The sequence below is a fragment of the Choloepus didactylus genome, chromosome 7 (genome assembly GCF_015220235.1).
Source record: "Choloepus didactylus isolate mChoDid1 chromosome 7, mChoDid1.pri, whole genome shotgun sequence".
NCBI classification, from domain to species: domain Eukaryota; kingdom Metazoa; phylum Chordata; class Mammalia; order Pilosa; family Megalonychidae; genus Choloepus; species Choloepus didactylus.
In genome coordinates this window covers 140,003,436-140,026,886 of record NC_051313.1, presented here as the reverse complement: position 1 = coordinate 140,026,886, position 23,451 = coordinate 140,003,436, and the positions used below count along the sequence as shown (strand labels likewise).

Sequence of the window (23,451 nt, the reverse complement as noted above, 5' to 3'; positions counted from 1 at the left end):
AAACCAGCTCCTTCCTCCCACATGCAATTGTAGCTGCCTGGACAGGTCTCCCTTGTTCTGGGTCTGGCTCTCGGGTTCCCCATTTATCTTGGATAGATTAATTCATACTGTGATATTACTGACTGACTGGTTTAATGTGTCTTATCCAAGAGAAATGTGCATTTTGAAAGTGTGTTCCAGGAGATAGAATCTTTGAATCCAAAGAAAACTCTGAAGGTAGAGATGCCAGGCGTTGTGTGGCAAGACGGAATGGGGGGGCTCTGGGGCCCCCCATCCTGTCATGTGATGGGAGCCTTTCTTGGGCTGTTTCTATACAAGGTCCTTTGGTGGGGAGGGGGGCGGGGCTGTCTCAAGGGTCTGAGTTCCACTGTGAACTCCCGTCACTCATTCTGATGGGAGGTGCAGGCAAAGAGGGGCAGGAAGTGCAGGTTATCAGGTAATCCCTGCCCGAATTCTATGCATAAGGGTTTCTCTCTTTTAAAGACCCATCCTATATAGAGACAGTCTGGAGCCGCCACTAAATTGCATGTGTGCGCTGATATGATGAGCTGATTAAGTTACTGAAACATAATTTGAGAGCAATGATTTCAAAATGAGAGAATACGTGCCCAGTGTACTCTTTGATACCCTGGGCCCAAATCCACCTGAAATGGTTGATTTTTAGTAATCCCACTCTAAACTCCAGTGGGTGAGAATCAGAGGACTTCTTTCCGTGGTTTTCTTTAAGTTGGACAGTGCAGTGCTTATATGTATACTTCTATCCCAAAGCCCCGAAGAAAAGTGGCCCATCCAAGGTCATTCAATAAGTGTAAAAGGAGAAATAAGCCCCAAAGTTCAGCCCCTCAAATCTCTGTTCCCTTCCCCAGACCCTCTTACCTGCGGCACTTTAAAAATCTGATGACTAAATCACCCCACATAATAAGCTGGGAACCTTTAGGCTCTGAAGTCTACTCTGCTCCTTAAGAGTCTAAATGCAGGCAATTGTATCCCACACTCTGGCCTCCCACATGCTCTGTGGACTTCTTGGAAGATTCAAAGAATTAATGGAATCGGGGCTTGCTAAAGGTGAGCATTTCGCAGTTCCTCGTGGCACTGCCAGCCTTGCGATGGCCTTTTCTGCAGCAGGTGGTGACACCGCTCGGGGCCAGCCTTCCGTTCCATCCCACAATGCACCAGACACGGGCCACATCACAATGCACCTACCCCTTCCCTGGGGGGCCCAAGGCCTGCCCCAAGAAGAGAGCCTCAGGTCAGGCCCCCCCAAACGCTGTGGCCTCTGCTGTCGGCACTCCCACTCTTTTAAGACTCACTTCCTTGATTCGGGGTCACATTTCTCAACCCAGCCTCCCCGTCTGGGGACCTGAAACTTTATGTGACATAAGGAAAACCTAATGAAAAGATGGGCCTTCTCCCTGCCCGTTAGAAACCACGCAGGCCATTCGGAAAGCATTCCCCCCGGCAGAGGGGCTGCCCGGGACGGGGACAGGAGCTGTCACGCCCCACTGTTCAAACTGTGAAGTGCTTGGCCAAGAGCCGGCAGAAGCTCAGAGGCTGCACCGGGCTGTGGCACCAGGGGCCAAAATCAGAAGCATCTCCGTTATTTCTTTCAGCTCGGAATGAACAAGAGGAACAAGAGGAGAAAAGGGAGATCAAGAGGAGGCTAACTCGAAAGGTGAGCTGGGCGTCCGTGCCGAGGAGTGGGCACTGGAGGGGACCCTCTCCGTCCCTGGGCCTCAGTGGCCGTGACTGGAGCTGCGTCAGTGGTGGTTCCCCTCTGGTCAGGACGTGCAGGGTTCTTACTCCACAAGACCTTCTCCAGGGGACAGTGGCCCACTCGGCTTCCTGATGTCTCTCAGTCCTTTGGTTTCCAACATTCTATGTTGCTTGGTTTGCAGCACCCACCTAACACCACCCACCCACCCACCCACACACACACACACACACACAACTGTTGTCATTTGCATTTTATTTCCCATTACAGTGCATATTTTGTTTTAAGAAATTCACTATAACCCCATCAAGCAATTGGAATTTCGTTGTCGAAATTGGTAGTCTTAAAAATAACATGGTTATTTGGCTGTGACTCTGGGAAAGTGCAAGTTTCCCTTGCCTCCCATTATCCTATTCCTTACGTATTAATTAAGAACTACGTGATTTTATTGCTCTAAATCCAAATTGAACAACTGAATTAGGAATATGCCAAAAGTACCGAAAAACATAATGAAGACGTTTGGAAAGCCCCAGATTAAAGTACTTGATAAGAAAGACCTACTTAAATTCCAATCATAAAGCTGGGATTTGAATATATTTCAAATGGTTTGGCAATGTGATTTCAATCCAATGTGATGGTTTGGCAATGTGATTTCAATCCAAATAGATTTTATTCTATATGAGTGGCCTCGTTAGGAATAAACTAATCTTTGAGGCTCTTTTTGGATGATGTTGGCAAGTTTGATTAATCAGCAGCACACAAGATACAATGCTACATTCTGCCCAACCAGAGTGTTTTTTAATCAGCTTCCAGCAGTGACCTTCTTGAGAGAAAGATACTCAAATCTTAGGGACAGGTGAGAGGCCCATTAACATCAATTTTGAAAAGGTGGATTAGTGGAGTTTTCTCTCTAGAAATGTAAACCAAAGGAAGAGATTCAGAGGTCCTAAAATATTCCAGTTATGGAAGGTGATGATTTGTATTTCCCCCCACACTTTCTCTCCCTTACAGCGTCCCAAACGTCCCGTAGCAAATCCAATGCCCACCCAATAAAAAGGAGTAGGATAAACAAGTGCCTGAAAGGTTGGATGATTTGCTGACATCACCCTGGAGGGGACTAGAACAGGAGCTCAGTTCCCTCACTTCCACCAGTTGCTCTCACCCCTGCCTGACTCTTTACATTCCTGGGGCCCCCATCTTTGGATATAGGGGTGCTTTTTCTTGAGCTCAAGTCCTAAGAAGGACTTATCCTCATGGGTCCTTGAAATGACTGGGATATGAAAACAAAGCTGGTGATAAGCCCTCATTTACCACACAGAATGTTCTAGACATGCCAAACATTTGTTAAAATCAGATTTTCCTGAAGTTCATTGGAGTTGATAACAAGGACCCAAATATTCTCCCAGAACTTTAGGTTTCTTACTAAAAGCTAGTAATAGTAAAATGCTTATACATTTATTGAATCCTTATCTCAAAAAAGATAACAGGATTTTGTAGGAAAAAAACTGCTAATAGTATACTATGTTGGGGGAGGGAGTTCCTTCCACACCCATCTCCCCCAGCGTGGGTTAAGTCCAGGGACAGCTACTTCTAAGTAGCCCATGGTTTATGCAGGTCTCCAAGGCAAGGTAAATGCCTCTTTTCTCCTGGGCTATCCTTCCTTCTCCCAGGAAAACTGTGTAATCTCAGCCTCGACCCTCCTCTGGAAAGAGTTTGGCGAATGAGAACTAATGGGCTTGAGCAAAGGGGTGAGTGTTTCTAAGGGAGAGACAGGAAGGGGAGGGAAACAGTTTTCGTGTCTGTTTTTGTGGTCAGAGACGCCGAGCCAGCTGGCAGATAGGGAATTCATAACTTCCTGGCTCTGGGCGAGTTATTTGCCTCTTGAGCCTTTATCACCAAGACCACATGCCAGTGGCTGCTTTCCAGTCACCTGCCCTCAGCCGGAGGATTGCCTTCATAAAGTTCTTAATTTTAAGGGACTAGTGAGAAAAATAAAAAATAAAACCCAGTGGCTGGTGGCGATAGGCACACACCAGTCATTTTCTTCAGCTAAATTGAGACTAGCCTAGGAGTGATTTGTCTTTTAAAAATGCCCACCTCCCATCCACAATAAAGCTAGATAAGATAGGTAGATGGATGGGTGGGTGGGTGAGAGAAAGAAAGATAAAGAAGGAAAGAAAGAAATGGACTTGGATTCAGATTGTAATGGTGTTATTTGGGTTTCAATGAATAGACTCTCAATTCGTTGGGTATTTAGTTGCAAATGATTCTATTGCTGCCCCACATTGATGAATCAATACTACGGAATACTCTTCCTCTCCACCCCAACTTCCAGCTCATCTTCTCAGAATACCTGGCTCGAGATTATTTCCTCAACATCTGAGGAAGGGCCTTGGGTTCCTTGTGCCCCGAGGGCTGTAGCTAGTAAGCACAAGCCCAAAGTCGTGTCCTCTGCACCCCACTGAGCCAGGGGGATGAGCCCCAACTGGCAGAGGAGAGCCCTGGTAGCTGGTCATGAGCCCGTCCTCACACACACAGACCCACCAGAGGCAAAAGTCCACTCAGGCCTCACTCACCCTCCACAGCACGTGGGCCCAGCACCACATCGATTTGGAGAGGTTGGCCCTGTCTGAGGCTCAACATCAGCTCAAGCGTTTTGTGTTCTCTTCACTCCCAAGTCTTGCTGTGGACAGACTGTTGGCAAAATCCAGGTCACGATTTCCAGGAAGATAAACTCTAAATTCAGTGCCTAACAGCCTTTTTCATGTCAAGGCACATTTCAATAGCAACACTATTTGCACAGTGCCCTGGAGTAGTCTTGTTAGCCCTGAGGAACTCAAGCTGGAGATTCTGAGTAGGGGTCTCTGTTTACCTGGGATAAATATACGGGAAACGTTAAATGTTTTTACATGTTTCAATTATGGTGTAAAAACCCGCTGCATTCACACTTTGGAGAGCACATCCTGCAGTCAGAATGGGCCGCCATTTTTGTTTACTGCCATCCAAGGCATAGCGCCTGGGAAGCCTGTGGTTTCCTAGGAAAGACCAGCATGGATGTCAGAGCATCCCAGGAAATCCCAGGCTGCCTCGGGACAGACCGGCCCATCTTGAGGGGCAGCCGCACACATCCTAGACACAAGGGTCAGGGCCATCGGACCCTCTTGCCTGTCCTCCCGCCATGGCCACAGAGGGAGCTCCAGGCCTGCCTTGTGCCATCATACCCACCACTGTGCAATTCAAGACCAGCCCGGCAACCATCTAATTATGCTTTTCCACTGTAGGCCAGTTGACAGCAAGTTGAAACATTCCAGCACCAGCCAAGGGTACATGGAGTCAAATGATACACAGCATGATACAGAGTCAAATCAGCCAGGGTGGTTTGGACACTTGTGGTTGTTTCATAGGCCTTAGTGGCAAGATTCTATCTGCCTGCATCTTCTGTTAATAGAATTAAATAAAGTCTTGGGTCTGGAGAAAAAAATGCTTTTAAATATCATCGGTTGAACGTGAACTGACGACATCCTAAAGAGAGAACAACTGTGTTGCTCCAGAAGAAATAAACCCAGTGACAGGAAGAGATAATAGAAATGCCAGTCTTATCTTGTAAAATTACAAAGGAAGGGTACAAGTGGGTCATATCAGGAGATAGTTAAATAAATATGCATTCCCCTTTTACTCATTCCCATTCCTTCACTGCAGTACCAACCCTGAGTCTTCCTTGCTCTGCACGCAGCCCAGCATTTGTGGATCGGCCTTTTATTTGAAGACCTTAAGCAGGTCTCCTCTGACCTTGTAAATCAATGTGTCTCCATCCCTGCAGGCTCCAGAGTCTGCATGCTAACTGCAATATTCTTTTCTGTCTAAAACATACACGCAACTTACTGCAAACCCATCTTGCAGAGAGTACTAAATTTGGCTCCTAAGGGTGAGACTAACAAATCCCAAATAGGACAAAATCACTCCATATGTGGTGGAAGAAGTAGGACAGATGCAGGAGAACACACAGTGGACACACACACACACACACACACCCAGAAAAACAAGCTTCTTTTAAAGACAGACACCCCAACGTTATTAAGAAGGAGACAGACTGGCTGCCTATCCATAGCAGCCTGGAGGTATCTCAGGATAATAAAGCTCTCTTTTAGAGTCCTGGAAAAATCCCAAGTCCCAATGTGGCCCTGTCACATTGACGGGCTTCTCCAGACCCCATTCTCCACACCTGTAAATGCGCAGATGGAACCAAACGTTCTAAACTTCCCTGCTTGACTGGCCACATCTCTTTCCCTCCCTGCAGCTCAGCCAAAGGCCCACAGTGGAAGAACTTCGGGAAAGGAAGATCCTCATTCGCTTCAGTGACTACGTGGAGGTGGCTGACGCTCAGGACTATGACCGAAGGGCAGACAAACCGTGGACCCGCCTCACCGCGGCCGACAAAGTAAGGGGAGCTGGGGGAGGAGGGAGGGGAGCTGCCGGGAGTGGGGGGAGGCTTCTCTCGCCTGGGTTTGCCCCTTATGGACTGGATTTCTCTCTGGCCACCGGGGAGCCTGTGATGAGCCCGGTAACAGAGCATTAGTCACAGTCTCGGGAATCGAGTGCCAAAATGCCAGCCGCGTAGGCTGGTGGTGCTGCTTCCCGGCACCTTTCCCCAAGACACTCCAGAGGACGAGGGGAGGTTACTGGATTTATTCTTCCGTGGCTCACAGAATGCGCAGGATGGACGGAGGATGTTGTGGCCGTTTTACAGGAGGAAAGGCAGCCCTGGGGGGTTGTGTCCGGAGAAGCAGGATAGGCGTTGTGTAGACACAGAACAGATTAAGGACACAAGGTTCTGGGCTCCCAGCTGATTTCTAACCTCCCGGGTAGAGAGCACCCCAGGGCATCCAAGGGGAGGTTTGCAAAAGCAGGAGAAGGCATCGTCAGCGGTGTTCACGGTTCTCGTAACCAAAGCGGGAGAGAGAGGGCACATGCCACAGAGCTGTAGTAAAACATATGTCCCTCGTCAGTTTGGAAAGCTGGAAAAAAAAAAGAATCTGGAATTGAGTTAGTTTTATAAGAAATGCAGTGATTTGGTTAAATCTGATATCAAAATGAACCTGGGCTTGATAATCCTTTGTAATTCTAGTCCAGTGATCTCAAGAAACTAAGAGGCTATAGGCCTTTGTTAAATGTAGTCTAGCGCAATGATCATGTCAACTATATGAGGAAAAGTGAAGAGTCTGGGGTGCTCCATCCATCCCAGAGGTATCCTATGGGACTCCTATGCAGCGTGTGGGTCATTTTCAGCCCACACTGGCTGGATCATCACCAACTTGGACTCAAGGAATTCCCAGAAATATATGCAAAGGGAAGTTCACTGCTGGCCAAAGGCATAAAGACTTCCTCCCAGAAATGGCTTCCCCCAGGGTCGAAAAGCAAGGTCTCCTCTGTCCACAAGGCTCTCATCTCCTCCTCTGTGTCCAGGAATCAGTGGTGAGCACCCCGGCAATTGCACCACCATGCAAAAGAGAGAGAAGCACACCCAGTCCCTAGTCCCTGTCTACATGGGAAGAGAGGAGGAGGCTTTGTCTTTTGTTTTCTTTTGTTCACCCTTTCATCGCAGTGTTCTTGTTTACCAAGGATGAGGGTGTTAGCAAACGTCAAAGGAAAGTACACGTCTTCTCCGCAGGCACCAGGCTAAATGCTAGTACAGCCGTGACAGTCTTCAGTTCTTCACGGGCCCCTGGGAGTGGAATAACAGGAAGCTACGCCCCTGAGGCTGAAACCTGGGCACTTAGCCTTGTCCGTGTGTCCTAAAGCCAAGAGCGCCTCATTTTCCTGGCTGAGCCGCTCTTGCTCATACCACAAGATTTTTTCATCCTCAAACCCTTGGTGCCTTGATCAAAGCAAATATCAGCCATAGAGCTGTGCAAAAGGGCACATGTTTAAAATTTTAGCCCCTGAGGAAGAAGGGGGGTGTCTCCAAGCCCACCCCTCCATTTCAGTCCCTCCTGCTCGCCCACCTGCTCACACTCTCTCTTTGCCCTTTTGATTGCCCAGCCTCCTCGGCAGCTGCAGCCCCATCGGTGAGCATTCCTACAGGGGTGAGGTCAGGAAGGGTTATCTATAAATATTTGTACCCTGTATCACCTCAGAGTTGATTGAGCTGTAAAAGAGGCGCAAGGATTCATAAATCAAAGGGGAACAGGGGTTGGGGAGAGGAGGCTGGCCATCACCTTAATGTGGTGGGAGAATTTGGTCCTCCCTTTTGGGAGGAACCATTCTGAGGCTTCTGTGCCTGTGATGAGCTCAGTGTGTTTGCCTAAGGATGTGAGAAGTTGGTGTTTAAATCTGTACTGGGGAACCTGGGAGTGCTGCCGTGGTTTATCTGGGTAGGTAGGCATCATTATTGATGCCTGGGTGGAACAGCTTGGTGAACAGAGAAAGAAAAATACACTCTGGGTAATATAATACTTTGTCATTTGGGATTTAGATCAAAGGGGAGGAGGGTTCTTAGTAGGTTCTGGAAGACTTCTCAGGTGATTTTCTTTCTCCCAGTGAAGAAATCCATTTTACGCTCGTGTATGGCTTTAAGAAAAACAGTATGGTTAGAAATGAAATGCAAAGTGAATTCCTTTCCATCTCCTTCTTCTGCATATTTATGGGCATCTCTTTGTTCCAGGCTGCCATTCGCAAGGAGCTCAATGAGTTTAAAAGTACTGAAATGGAGGTTCATGAATTGAGTAGACATTTAACAAGGTCAGTAGTGAGTTTTCATTTTTTTTTTTTTTTGACTTTTGCCCCCGCAAATTGCCAATAAGCAATAGTTACTCCCAACTAAACTGCCCTATCCACTCCCAGATCATAAGTGGTTTGATGGGTGCAGTGGGAAAGAAGAAAAAAGAAAGGTTGCCATGAAATTTACACTTTACATTTCTGAAATTAGTTGCCTTACAACTTTTATCAGGGGAAGGAACATCAAGGCCACAGACTAAAAGAAACTTCCCGAAGGCCAAGTTTTGTTGTTTTAATTTTTATCGTGATACCATATATACAACGTAAGTTCTCCATCATAACCACCTTCAAATACATTCACAATGTCATCTGCCATCACCCCGGTCGGTGACCAAAACTTTTCATCTCCCCAAACAGAAACTCTGTTCCATTAGGCATTCATTCCCCATGAAAGCTTTTAATTCATTCAAACAAAAGCTCTAAGTGCCCAGATTGCAAGTATTTGCAGAGTGGGTTTTTTATGGAGACCTGAGCAGAGGGGGAGAGTTAGAGCTAGTCAGCAGAGGGCAAACCTGCACCCCACACCAAATCCACATGGTCCTTCCAAGGTGGGTGCACATTTGTTATTGCACAGCACTCTCCCAGCCAGTCCTCTGTGATACTGGGAGAAACTGAGGCACAGAGTGATCAAAAGGCCGACATATGGTCTCCCAGGCGGTTAGTGACACAGCCATTGACTTCACTCGTGACCGTCGCCTGTGGTGAACACTGAGAGAAAGAAGACTTCCTGGGTACCTAGTTCCCGGGCTCAGTGACAATGGCTGTGTCCACCTTGCTGTCGTGTCCAGGCTGACAGCGTGCGCCGAGACCCCCTAGGGGCTCCAGAGTAACCCAGAACCAAAGGTGAAGTCATTGGAGCTCGAGTTCTCCAGGGGGTTCATATGAGGATGTGCTTTTAGTTGGAGCTTTAAACCTCCGTCTTCCTGTCAAGAACAAGGACTCTGGAAATGGGAAGGGTGGACTGCCGACCCCACGCATCTGATAGCCCCTCAGTCTTGATGTAATTATTTGTTTCCCCAGGTTTCACCGACCTTAACCATTGAACTCCTCTTGAGTGCTATGCTGTCTTCAAAACATAAATTTATAAGAACCATAAGTGCTGGTATTTATTCACTTCCCCGTTACAATGTAAATCTTCTGAACTGCCTTTTTTTAAAAAGAAGAAGAAGAGAAATAAAAGGAAACACAATCAAGATTATATTTGTGAAAACATGGTGGTCCCCGCTCCGTGGTCAGAGCTGCCGAGAGGACTTTGGACGCTGAGATCTGTCCCCGTCTGCCCTGGTGGGGCCGAAGGCGCCCCCCAGGTCCTGACCGAAGACTTCCGGGCGTGCAGAGCTGTTCTGTCCTTCGCCCAGGCCCAGCGGGCACCGCACCCAGTCTCCAGAGAACTCCTCCTCGCGAGTGTCTGTCACCTGAGTCCAAAGAAAGCTGAGGTGCCAGGTTTGACTTGGGGACAGCAGTGCAGAGCGAAGCGGCTTTTTGGCTCTTAGACTTGGCCACTCGCGCTCGCTCCAAACGCGGCATCTGGTTTGGGAGCCTTAGAAGGATGATGCTGAGGGGAGCCTGTCCTCAGGGGCTCTTGTCCCTGTGTCCCGTCACCATCTCCATACAGCACATGAAAAGGAAGGGCCCTTTTCTGGGTGAGCGTGCAGGTGACCTTTGGACGTGGGAGTGCGTGTGCTCAGGGGAAGGGAAGGCTGGGACCCAGCAGCCCATCCTGGCCCTGCAGGCGGAGCTGAGCCCCCTTCCAAGGGGCTTTGGTTGAGGAAGGGGGAAGCTGTCCTCTTCAGTTCAAATTAATCTGTGTTAAGAAAGCCGAGGGTCCCAGGCGATCTCACATGCACACGCACGCCGCCATTGCTAGGGTTCTCATGGTGTAGACCTGCAGATGGCATAGGGCCATGCAAGGGCATAAGGACCGGGCTGAGAAACTCGGCCTGGCTGATAGTGTTTTTACTTTCCCCTGTCTGCCCAGTGCTGGTGACCGCGGGAGTTGGAAGTTCACAGCTTCTGAGTGTAGGACCAAGGCATGCAGGCCAGAAATCAGTCCTGCAACACTGGCTTTCCTGTCACAGGTGGGCTGGCCCTCCGGAAGCTCCGGATGGCCTTCTGTTCGTCTCTCTTGGCGCTTAAGAGTTTCGGTGGAGAAGCCCCAGAGTTTGGCATACACCAGAATCACACCAGCCTGTGGGGTACCATCTTGTTTCTAGTCAACCAGGAAGAATCCTTCCTTCCTCACGATGCTGGTGAGCAGGAGGGAGATGTGTGGCCAACTGTCCTACTCAGGCAGGACCACAGAGAGACGATGTGCTGTGGACAGAGGGATGCTGAGACAGGGTGTGCAGTGAGGGGAAGGACAATTCCCAAACTCCAACAGATACAATGAGCCCCCGGGAGCTGTGTCTGTTTTCCTTCCTAGCAGAGCTGGTAGGCTTGGGTGGCAAAGCCCTGCTCAGCCTCCTGCAGAGGCTCCACAGTTAACCAGGCTGATGGCTTGCTCTCCGTCGCACATGCCCAGGTTCTAGAATGTGCCAGCTCAGCCTTCACAGAGGTAACCAGCCCCCACCACGAAGCGGGTGCAAAGCGAGTTACTCTTTGGAGGTGTAGCTGTTAATGAGGCCATTCGATTCTCTGCTGGCATTAACCACTCCTGTGGCCGACGTTAACCCAGGAGCAGTGTGCACTTTTTTTTGGTTTCTTTTTGGAGAGCTCAGGGCAGTTCTTTAAAGCAGTGCCCCCTCCCAGCCGCTGGGCAGCTGCCATCTGCCACCTGGAAGGGAGCGTGCCAGTGCCTGGCCCCTGAGGGAGCAGGAGGTCATTACTAGATTGAGTGTCTTTGAATTTAATCTGAAGAGTTACTGCCTTGGGGAGGGATATCGTTCAGGGAAAATGTGGTCCAGGACTTTAATATGGTTGTAAATGCAGTCTTCCCAAAAGGCTTACTGACATTTGAATGTGCGAAGCGTCCAACGAAAGATTTGAGGCTCTTTCGTTTAACTTCTCTCCAAGGGCCCACCCTGCAGGAGGAGGTGCCTGCCCCGCCAGCTTCGAGCCCGAGTTCCTGCTAACGGGTGTCATGCATCGGGCAGCAGGCAGTGCCCTGGCCGAGGAGCGAGTCTGGAGGGAAATCTGTCCTCGGGACTCCTCCCACCAACACCAACAGTTTCCCTGCTGGTCTTGGTTCCTGGCCCTTCAATCCCCCAGGAATATTGATTTCCCTGCAGAGAGTCAGCCGGCGGCCCAGGTTTTCACCCGTCATGCCCTCGTGGTGCTGTCCACTTGAGGCTCAGAGGAAATTGAACCCAGTATCCCACTGTCTTCCTGCAGAGCGTCCTTTTCCAGAAATCATTTGCACGGACATGGGAGTGTGGCCCTTAAACAGGCTTGCCAACCCCCATGGATGGCAGGACAGGCCTCTGCTGTTTCTTTCCTTTCTGAAAACCTGGAGGGCTTTCTGGAAATCCATCCCAATTTCTTTCTCTTTTTTATTTTTTATTTTGTGCCACATTGTTATGACAACTGAAGCAATTTGTGTGACTTTTAAAGATAGCAGTTTGACATTAATTAGGACAAAAAGAGGAGGGCTAGACCGTTGAAAATATATCCCCTTTCTGAAAAAGCTGCTGTTTTCAAGCAAAGGTTTATTTTGTGTGTATAAGTTCCCAATTGAGCATTTTGTCACCTTGGTTAGCATGAGAGGAAAAAGATGTCTCTCAAAATTAGACATTCCTCCAACCTGTCCCCTCCCACACTTTGATAACGAAAGAGAATTGCCATTGGTCTATTTGTTTTTTCAAAATTGCTGACATGTTCCTCTCCGGAGGCCCTCACCAGCCTTTCTGTCAGATCAGAGAAACCAAACGTGACGTAAATGTGATGACGAGCTCCAGGATTATTTTTCTCGTGCTTTATGAACGTGTATCCAGATACGGCGAATGGAAACCGTGGTGTGTGCTTCAATGAATGAAATTTCAGGATCTCCTTGTGCCCGGCCAGTGAGCAAAAGTCACCTTAAATGACTTTTTCTTCCTACTTGTCTGTTAAGCAAGTCCCAAACCTGTTGCTTTTTCCAGTTGCTACCCGGGTGTCTGTATATAGTTTGTCCTTGTATAGGAGTGAGTGAGTGTGGTGAGCGTCGGGCCCATGGCTGTCCTGTGTTATAATTTAACAGATGACGGCTGTATGGAGAAGACAATGTAAATAGAAAACAATTAAACTGGATCTCTATGGCCTGGGTTTTGTACATACAGAAACTGCATGGTATTTAAATTATTGTTCGTCTCTGATAATGTATGCAGTTTCTTTAAAAACAACAACCACAAAAAAAAAGTAAAAAAAAAATCATTTCCTTGACTCCTGTGGTGTTTTTTTTAAATTCAGTTTTATTGAGAAATATTCACGTACCATATAATCATCCATGGTGTACAATCAACTGTCCACAGCTCTATCCCATAGTTGTGTATTCATCACCCCAATCTATTTTTGAACATCTTCCTTACACCAGAAAGAATCAGAATCAGAATAAAAAATAAAACTTAAAAAAAAACAAAAAACAAAAAAACACCCAGATCACCACCACCCCCCCCATCCCACTCTACTTTTCACTCTTGTGTGTTTTTATCAACATCCCCCAGGAACCACTGAAAATACTTATTTTGTCTGGGGAGGTTAGCTCGTCACATAGACACAGGGAAACTTTGTGCGTCTGGTGTATTATTGGGTGAGGAAGTATTGTGGCAGAAAAATTAACTTTCCAGGTAACTTTTGAAGACTAGGACTTTTTTCCCCCTAATATTTTTATAGGAATGTCTAAAATGTATGGCTCCCCACTCTGGCCTTCAACAATGAGGTAGGGAATAAAGAATATAAAGTAACCTTTTGTTAAATCACTGAGTGATCTCCAAAGCATTGGCTATCACACCACCTCAGATTGCAGCAATGCCCCCAAGCCAGATGGGCCCCTGGGCAACTTTGCTTTTTACCTTCTTCCATCTGTCTCCTTTCTGAGAGGCCTGAGTAGTCCTTTAAAGCAAAGTGCCAGAGCTTTATCACTTAGCCTTCTGGTAGCTACTTTTCTGTTAGAAGGCTTTCTGGAAAGCAGGAGGGGCTTTCCCCTCGCCGCCTGCATTCTGGAAGGGGGGAGTTGCTGGATACCTTATCCATGGCTGGGCAATGCAGGGTGACTGCCCCAGGAGGCAGGAGCCTAGCACGGTGCCACTCAGACTTGACCACATGCAGGAATTACCTGGGGGTCTTGTTAAAATGCAGCTTCTGAGTCAGTAGGTCTGGGGTGGGCCTGAGATGATGCTTTTCTAACAAGTTCCCAGAGGACATGACGCTGCTGGACCTGAGATGGTGCACTAAGTAGCAAGGGCTTGGGAGAACAGAAGCGAGCCGGTCTTCCTTTGCCTAGGAAACTGTCCTCTTAATATGGCCTTGTGTGCTGCTTATTTTTTTATTGCAGCATTTACACCGGAGTATCTGCCTAGAACTCCTGCCAGGCAGGCTGAAGGATGCACTTGCAGGAGTAGCTGTAATAGAAAGGACGTGTGGGTTACAAAAAGGGTTTCAGAGCTTCTCCCACATTCTGCCCTTTGCTCTCCCTCAGGGCTTTCTGGTTTGGAATAAGTCTGACTGCTAGAACTTGTCTAGGGGAGCAAAAGGGCTAGAAAAAAATAAGCTTTCTAGAGCCCCCACCAGGCTCTACAAGAGGGAAGAGTCCCCCCTTTTCCAGGAATTTGGCCATAATCCAATTAAGAGGGAGCCCTTTCTGAAGTCAGTGAAGATTCTGGCTATGCATGCTCAACAGGAGAGGCAGTGTTACCTATCTGTCTACACTGTCCTGTGACAAGGAATTGGTGGCTCGCCCATTACACTTAAACTGGACAATTTGGGTCAAGCCAGTAATTACTCTAGGCCTTTATTTACCCTTCTGGAAAATGGGGGCATTGCATTAGCTGTTCCCCAATATCCTTTAGCGCATCAGTATTCTAGAATTGGGGGACAGCTGGGTTTCTGTAACATCAAGCTTAGCCCTTAGTCCTTAGGAAAGAGTAAGCACTGTCTGGTTGGTCTTGGAGCACCCGGGACCTGCCCTCTCCCACAGGTCTTCATGGCACCCCATCCTGAAACCTCCACCAACCGGGTTACCTCGAGTTCCTTTGCCTCCCACTTCATCTGGCCAGGGGGACATTAGGCCTTGACCAGCGGTGGCTGAGACACAAACCAGAATCCTACAACCCCCCCCCTTCCAGTGATATGAACACCAAATTAGTTCTAGAATCTATTCCACCCTACTCAGCACCACTGCTATGTACTAAGGCCCTCATCTCCCTCCTGGGAATTTGTCGTAGATAAAATCGCTCCTAAGACTCATCACAGGTAAGGTCTTGGCTGGAGGCTCATCCCACCCAGTCCTGAGGCCAGCGAGCTCGCTCCAGATCGTGACCTGGTTACACCGCTCCTGTGTCAGGACCACAGTGGCCCCCACAGACCTAACACGCCCCAGCTCTTCTGTGTGCCCGCCAGGGTGACAGCGAGGCTTTGCCCCCTTCTCCCGGCCTGGCTCCACCTGGGGACCCCAGAGCAGGCCTTCCTGTTGTGGGGGCCCCTGGAGCCCTGCAAAGGAGGCCGTTGTGGTCCCACCGTGTGACATTTCAGTGACAGCCAGGGCCTAATAAGGGACTTCTCTGAAAGGAGTTCCAGAGAGGCCTCAGTCAGGTGACTTCAGAATAATCATGAGGAACAGGAGTACTCATGCATTCAAAGAAAAAGATAGCATAAACAACTCAAAATAGTCATCTCCCCCAGCACCTGACTGGTGGCATGTGCCCTCTGATGTCTTCTGGGCATGTGATCCCTACTGACAGCAATGCCAGCAGCTACTATGGCTGTGGATGCTGTTCTCTTGCACTATATGCTACCTTGGGGTTTTAAGCTGAGGAAACTCAGGCCCCAAAACAAAAACTTGGGCAAGGACTCCCAGATAGCAAGTGGCAGAGTGGCCTCCAAACCCAAATACTGTAACCCCCGTGCCAGCCCCATGCATGCATTGCTTTGCCTCCACCTTCTTGAGTTCACACATTCAGAGCCTCCACTCGAGCATCCTCGTTGCCCATCTGAAGTGATGATGCTAACTTCAGGCAACGAGAACCATCCTAGAGGCCGGGAGAGATGGCCAACCGTCTCCAGGCCTCCCTGCTGGGAAAGCCATCTCTTTAACCCAGGCCCTCCCTCCAGGCCTTCCCTGCAGCTGAGAGTTTCCCACCAGAAGGGACCTCCCACAGCCATTTGACAGCCAGTATTTATGGCTTCCTGTAAGGGAATGGCATTGGACAAGGCGCGTGTGCTGCATATAGCTGTTGGGAAGGCAGGAGAGCGACATGCTGCCCGGTGACAGAGAAGGGGACCACATCAGACGCTTCATCAGTAACATGTGTGCATCTGGTCCCTTTCCTAAATAAACCCTTGTCTCTGATAAAAAGAGATCTGTTCCTTATGTGCCCTTAATTGACAAATGTTCTCCCTATTTCATAAAAGGGAACGGTGATCATCGAATATTTCCATGGGGCAGCACCCCAGACTAAGGCAAAGGGCCCCTGGTAAATGAACGAATGAATTTGTTTTTGGAAGAGACAAGAAGAGTAAACCACAAAAGCAGAATTTACTAACTTTTCTTCTAGGCCCTGATAACCAGTTAAATCCATGCTACACTGAGCAGGGTTTCCAGAACCCTCCTGGATAGAGAGTTTGCATCTCACGTGGTCTCTGAGGCTCTGTTTCTGTGTGGTGATATTATTTCTGCTGCTGTTCCTTTGATTAAAAATGAGAGACAGACATGGTGGGAGGAAGGGAAAAAATCACGTGTTCCTTAATTACTAGCCTGGAGTGGGATGGTTGTGGTCAGGCCCTTATCAGGGGTGAGGGTGTGGGGGGCGGTTTCAGTGGTTCCTAAGAGGCCGAGTCATGTCAGAGCCCCCAACCGGTCAGAGGGCCAGCTGTGCGGCTGAAGTACGTCACACATCCGCTGAATTTATGGCCTCACACACAAAAAATCCCCTCCTGGGTGGAATCAGGGTGAAAGCCTCTTACAGCTGCCACCCAGCATCCCCCAGGCCTGCCCAGGCTGGGGGTGTGACAGCACATCCGGGGCCTGGCCACAGCCCCTGCGCCTCCCACAAAGCCTCAGCAACCTCCAAGAAGCCCCCTCGGGAAGGCCATGGGGTTAAAACAGCAAAAAGAGACTCCCCAGAAGAGAGGCCAGCTCCCTTCAGACTGTGGGCTGCCTTGTCATTAGGGGTGGAGGGGGACACTTTTCCATCATTAAAAGGTTTACTGTCATCAGGGCCCACACCAGTGCGTCCCCTCCCTCCACGACAGCCAACCCTGGGGGCAGTTGAACTCTCTCGGGGTTTTTCTGGATTCTCTCCCACTGACCTGGTGAAGACAGCCCCCAAGCAAGCAGGACAAAGCCCCGTGCTGTCTCTTCCTTCTTCCTAGAAAAGTACACAGTCACACGCTCACCAATAGGATCATGGAAGTTGCTTTTGAGGAAGAGAATGTGAGGATTTAAGGACTGAGGGAGTAGGCGAGTCCCTTAGACATTTTGTCCTGGCTGCCTTGGCTTTTTTTCAATTTTTTTTTTTTTTTTACCCTGTGCAATACTCCTTTTCCATTAAAAACTGTCATTATTTAAAAAGGAAGACTAGCAAGTACATAGAGTGCTGGTTGCCTTGAAGACACTATAGGAAAACAAGGACAGCTACCTGCATGAGTGTGTTTTCCCTGACTAGATGCGATTTAAATCACACCAAATTTTAAAATCTAGGGACAGGCCACAATAAGGAAATGCAGGCCCTTTTCAGACCATCTAGCACAGGGCCAACCAATGGGTGGGTCATATTTCACAGTCCTATTTTCAGGCGGCCTCCCCCATCCCCTGCGCTGGAAGATAAACACTTCTCTGTATTTTGAGTTCATCATAAAGACATGGTTTTTGCCCTCCAGGAAATAGCCAACTATGCATGAGTAGAAAGAGTGCAGGGGCTGAGCCTAAGGGCTTGGGGTGGGGCAGATGGGAAGGACGGGGCAGGTGGCTTTGCCTTCGCAGGGTGGTTCGCAGAAATTTGAAGCAGAAACTTCTCTTCTGATTGGACAGAATTGCCGTGGAGTGTTCTGCTCTGGTTTCACACAGCTTCGCACAGTGGGACAGAGCAAACACGAATTGCAGGTCACCACGATACATTATGGTACATTCTGCTGGCTCCAAGCAAGTCATGGCTGGGTAGAGGCTTTTGGATCTCAGCAGCCCAAGGAGTGGGGTCGGGGGAGCTGAGACGCTACCTGGGCCTCAGCATGGAGTGAGAAAGGCTGCAGAGTGGAGACCCCCGGCAGGCTTTCTCAGGCCCTGTTGAAAGCTACTTGTGTTGCCCTCCCTTCTCCTCCCCAAACTAGAGCCACACACATCTTCCATTAATCAGAGGGGCACACAGTCCCACCCCTTCTGGTTTCCACGGGGGCAATGGGCTGGCGTCTAAGCCTCACCCCTGCCCATCCCATTTTGGCTTGCATCAGCCTTGGTCACTGCTGCCAGAAGGTCTTTGCATAGTCACACCGTCATCTTGAGACCTGCCCAACACCGGTGGAATAAGTTCTGTACCCCATGCTGTTTGGATGCTTTCATCTGACACCCCCATTTTACAGGTGAGGGAACTGAGGCTTAAAAGGAATATGACTGCAGAGGTTGGCAGTGGCAGAGCTGAGGCTAGAACCCCAGGCTTCTGACTCGAATCCAGGTCTCCTGGAGGCAGGGGTCAGAAGGATGATAGTTGTAGATGCAGGTTTAAAATCTGTCTACTAGAAAAGGAAAAAATAAATCCATGTCTAGCCTTAACCACATCCACTCTGATGGTGTCAGCAGCCTTCGCATACCAACAAACCCAGGTATCAATGGCTTAAACAAATTGGGATTTATTTTTATTTCAAGTAAAAGAAATCTGGAGTTAAGCAGGGCAGACTCCATGACACCATCACTGTTTCACAGCTCTATATTTCTGTCCCCCACTATCCTTATCTTGTGCTTCATCCTCAAGTTTGCCTCACATTCCAAGATGGCTGCTGGGGTTCCGGTCATTGTGTCTGTTTTAGGCAGGAAGTTTGAAGAAAATTTACCTTCCAGCAGAGTAAATCCTCCTTGAAAATTTTTCTGGAAGGTCTACCTTATGATTTAGCCTTCCATCTCATTGGCCATCCCTTTTTGCAGAGGAGGTTGGGAAATAAAGCTTTATTAACACACTCCTGCCTGAAATAAAATTGGGTTCTGGTGAGTAAGGAAGAAAGGGAAGACGATATTGGGTAGGTGACCATAAGGTGGTTGGTTATCTGCCATGGAGCCTTCCTTGGTAATGGACTTACTTGTGATAAGGTCATAGTGAAACCACTTCCAGTGACCCAGTGAGGGGAGAGGGTGCTTTGTAGAGAACTCCATGGCTCAGTGCTGAGATTTTACACTCATGTTTTGAGGGAGTGTTTTCCAAACATTTATCAATAGTCCTACCGTCTCTTAGAAACGAAGTCAGACTACTCATCTAAAAATGAGGAAATGGCACAGGCAGATGACATTATCTATGGCATATTTCTTTACAGTTAAGATTACACCTCGTGCTAGGCGAAATCTACGTTCCCCGGGTCTTCATTATGCAAACTGTTGTCCCCAAAGACCAGCAGCATCAGTGTCACTGGGGAGCTTGTTGGAAATGAGCCCTCTCTGATCTACTGAGTCAGAATCTGCTTTTCATAAGCTCCCTGGGGGATCTGGCTGCATATTAAAGTTTCAGAAGCACTGTTCAAATGCAGGGCCTTCAAGAACCTGTAATGGGCCTCTAGCCTCCTAAAAACCTCTTCTCAGGGAGGAATCTACTCCGAATCTTTTATTCTTGAGTGAGACTGTAAATCTGAGGAGAATGTACATTGTAACCTTTATCATATGTACAACAAAAATACCTAGTATTTATTGGGCATTGATTCCGTGGCGGCCACTGGTCCAACTGCCCGAGATGGGAGCCAGGATACCTGGTTCTAGTGCCTGCTCGGCCACAAACTGTGACCTTGTATAATCCACTTTGCCACCCGTAACCCCCTTTGCTTTCCTTACCTGTGTGTTAGAGGAGGGGAACATCAAACTGAACCACCTGCAAGCCTTCTCCCCGCTCTGACATTCCTCGGGCCTGGGTGTGCCTTTCGTGTGATCAGTCAGCCCTAGCACCCTGATTTGTTTTGTCAAGGTTCACTAACTGCCACCAGGCCTGGCCACAGCCCAACTCAGTCTAGAGACCTAGGTGTTGGACATGCTCAGAGAATCAGACACCCTCCCAGGCAATCGGACGCAAATACACTCAGCTGCTGACAGACACCACGAATGCCTGTGCTCCCCAAGTGGAAGGGAGGAAGCTGGGCAAAGCGGGCTTTCCAAGACTTCTGGAATGAATTGGACTCAGTATGAAAGGTTTCCAAAGAGAACACCAGGCTAGGCCAGACACCGTTTGCCAATGCTGCCAGTGGGCTAGTCCCACCCTGCCTACCCCCTTCTGGAAGGGCTGCCGTGCTAAAAATGGCAGGTGTAAGCCAAAGAAGTGGTGAAGGAAACGTCAGCCAGGCCTAGTCCAAAGAAGGTTTTTGCTGCCACCCTGACAGCTTTGCAGGGAACATATCCGGTGCAAAGATTTGCTCAGTGGAGTGGACGGCTCTTTGGGTGGCTTCCTGGTTCACAGTGAGCCTTTAACACTGTTCCTCACTCGCTACCCCCGACCCTGCCGTGGACACAGGGAGGCTCCTGCTAGCCACGTTTCTGTCCTATGCCCTCCTTCCCCCCAAGGTGACAGATGGCAGATCCAAGGGCAGCCCCTGAGCCAAGCAGGGCCACAGACTCTTTCCCGGATTTGGGAACTGGGCCAAGAGATGCTGTGCCTGGAGGCTGGACATGTAGCATATAAGCTTGGATCTTAGGGTAAATCGTCTTCTACCAATCCATGCACCTGAGAAGCAGAGCAATCCAAACTGCAGAGAGGGAAAGAGAGAAAGAAGCAGGCACACAGAGCAGATCAAAGATAGATGATGAGTCTCGAGGGTCTTTTGTAAAATTTTTTATTTTGCATACAACCTAAAATTTCCCATTTTAACCACTTTCAAATATACAATTCAGTGGTGTTATTTACATTGACGATGTTGTGCCACCTTTACCACCATCCATCACTAAAACTTTTCCATCACCTCAAACACAAACTCTGAAAAAATTAAGCATTAACTTCCATGCCCTATCCCCACCCCGGCCCCTGGGAACCTGTATTCTTGTATCTGGTTCTATGCATTTACTTATTCCAATTATTTCCCATCAGTGAGATCATATGGTTTCTGTGCTTTTGTATCTGGCTTATTTTACTCCACATGATGTCTTCAGGGTTCAACCATGTGGTCACATGTATCAGAACTTCATTTGTTTTTACAGCTGAATATTAAGCTCAGTTCAGCACATTAAGCTCAGTACCTGACCCGACAGGAGTGCATTCACATTTATTTTATGATTGAATGGAAGTAATGGAAGTGAATAAAAGAACAAATGAACCAAATAGATTGTATGGGGGGAAACAGGAGGTGTGTATGTCTGGGGGTTGGGGAGGATGAGGGGGTTGGGGGGTGGGCTCCCCGGGGTGGGAGGTGCAGCCTCCTGACCCCTAGAAGAGAACTATGCAAAGTTTCTCCTCCTCCTCCCTGCCTCCCTCACAGATCTTGTTTGCATGACGTCCATAGAGTAGGTGAGGAAGGAAAAGAGATTGATGCTAAAATGGCCAACGGTCCAGGTTGCTCGTTGTTAGCCACTCTGGGCTAAGGATGATGGGAAGAGATGACACAGGAGGTGAGAGGCCAGCGTGAGCTCTGGCCAGCCCTGGCACCTCAAAGGGCCGCCCTGAAGAATTAATTAAAACAGGTGTGTGTACACGCTCTTGGTCAAATACAAAGTAATACCTAAATATCAGGTCTGATTTTAAGGTCTGAACAAGTAGGATTTGCTATGATGTTCTATTTGACATTCTGTTCGGTCGGAACAAGCTTCTGGAAGGATTTGCCCATGTCCTTCTCTGATCCATATTCTCTAATTCCCCTCACGGTTGCCTTGGAATCAAAGCCACCCCCAGGAGTGAGACAGGCAATCATCACCTCATCCAGCAACTTTTAACCCCCATAAATCAAGGCTAAAAGAGGGCCTGAGAAGGGAAGGCAAGCAGCAGTCAGGAAGGCAGTAAAAGCTGAGCACGTGCTCTCCCCTGCTTCCTTCACATACCCTCACCTCCCGCCATGGTACTCCTGGAAAACAACCACCCTTCTCTGCTCTCACTGCCCCCTCTTCCTTCACGCCCCGCCCCAACTCCTACTCAAACTGGCTTCAGCTCTGGATAAGCAACAGCTGATCTAGAAAGGTGCAGCTTGTGCCAAGAGCCGCAAGCAGTTTCATTTGGCCCTGAGTCTAAAGGAGAAACAGCTCTTTGTTTCATGCCACCAATCCAGCTACAAAAATTCACACTGTCCCCTCTCTGCCAAGGGCAGAGAAAACCGCCCTGTAGCCCTTCCAAACCCCAAACACCCTGCTGAAGAAGGAAGCTGCTTCCCCACACAACGGCTGGCAGCTGCAAACTGCAGAGCAGGGTGCCCCATGGGTGCCTTTGGCCCTGTTTAGAATCTCATAGCTTGGACAGGGCCGACACTTGGGACATCTGAGCAAGAAACTCGTCTTAAAATCTAGTTCTGGACATATATGCTGCATTTTTACCCTCCTCATTTCCACAGACTTCCCTCCAGATTCTTCAATTCCTAAGAGAGAGAGAAAAAAAAACTCAAGCCCCAGTGGGGAGGCAACGACCACGTGACACAGGACGTGCGCAGCACCTGGGATTCTTAAGCAATTCAAGGAGGAGGCAGTGTGTCTAACACCCAGATAACAGCACTACTAGACTTTAAGAGCCCTGCTACAACCTCATGTGACTTGAGTGTTGCCTCACAGTTTTCAGGCAAGTTTCTTGGAACAAAAAAAAAAGCACTTCTCAAGAACTCTGACCCGTTTCCTGAAGCCTGGGTACATACAACTGGTCAATCCGATTTGTCATCAGGAAAAAGCCATGCGCACGCAGACAGGTGCAGGCACGTGTACACAGCTGCCCAGGCACACATGCACACAAACACAGAGCCGACTTAGGGCTTCTCTCATCTCTCACATGTTTGAGAAGATACTCTTGATTGATCTAAATTTAATGATGTTAAATCCCAGTTTTCCTCGAGAGGACAATCCCATACGTGGACCACCATCCTTTTGGTTATGATAGAAATTCTGGGCTTTCACATAAAGGAATAACTCTGCAGTATCCTTAAAAAACATCTTGAATAAAGGGAATATGGGAGTTTTTTCCTCAGGCGTGTGCTACTCATGGAAGGCAGTAGTTCAAAACACTTCTCATAGCAAAATAAAATTCTGACATTAAAATTAACACCACTGAATTGTATTTTTGAAACTGGATAAAATGGGAAATTTTGTTTTATATGTTACCAGAATAAAAGTTAAAAAAAAAAATTAAAAACCCACAGAACTGTACAGTACAAAGAGTGAACCCTAAGGAAAAAAAAAATGAAACTGATCCTCACCCACTCTTATCACTGCCCTCACAGTGTGGGCCTTCAAAAACCCTACGGCTGAGATGGATTCTTCTAGTTTTCTAATATGGAAAACTCTTGATGGCATCAGATTGACTCAACTTGAACAAAAAAAAAAAATCCCCACCTCATTCCCCACAGACAGAAAGGTCTTACCAAACTGGGTTTGATAAAATATGCTTGCAGAATATTTATTCTTAGATCCTTCGGCAGTACACCAAGTCTTCCATTTCATATCATCTGGACCTGAGTCAAATCATGAAGTA

The 23,451-nt window shown here is 48.3% G+C and overlaps 1 protein-coding gene across 7 annotated transcripts in view; it reads left to right on the top strand.

Moving 5' to 3' along the window:
• PHACTR1 (phosphatase and actin regulator 1) overlaps positions 1-12,841 on the top strand; it is a 581,688-nt gene extending 568,847 nt beyond the window's left edge. For all 7 annotated transcript variants that reach the window (XM_037842145.1, XM_037842144.1, XM_037842148.1 and 4 more), the window contains 4 exons: positions 1,611-1,672; positions 6,009-6,149; positions 8,373-8,449; positions 9,506-12,841. In XM_037842145.1, the coding sequence (XP_037698073.1) occupies positions 1,611-1,672; positions 6,009-6,149; positions 8,373-8,449; positions 9,506-9,521 (296 nt within the window). In that variant the 3' untranslated portion in view covers positions 9,522-12,841. The remainder of the gene's footprint in view (positions 1-1,610; positions 1,673-6,008; positions 6,150-8,372; positions 8,450-9,505) is intronic.
• The last annotated feature ends 10,610 nt before the right edge of the window (positions 12,842-23,451 follow it).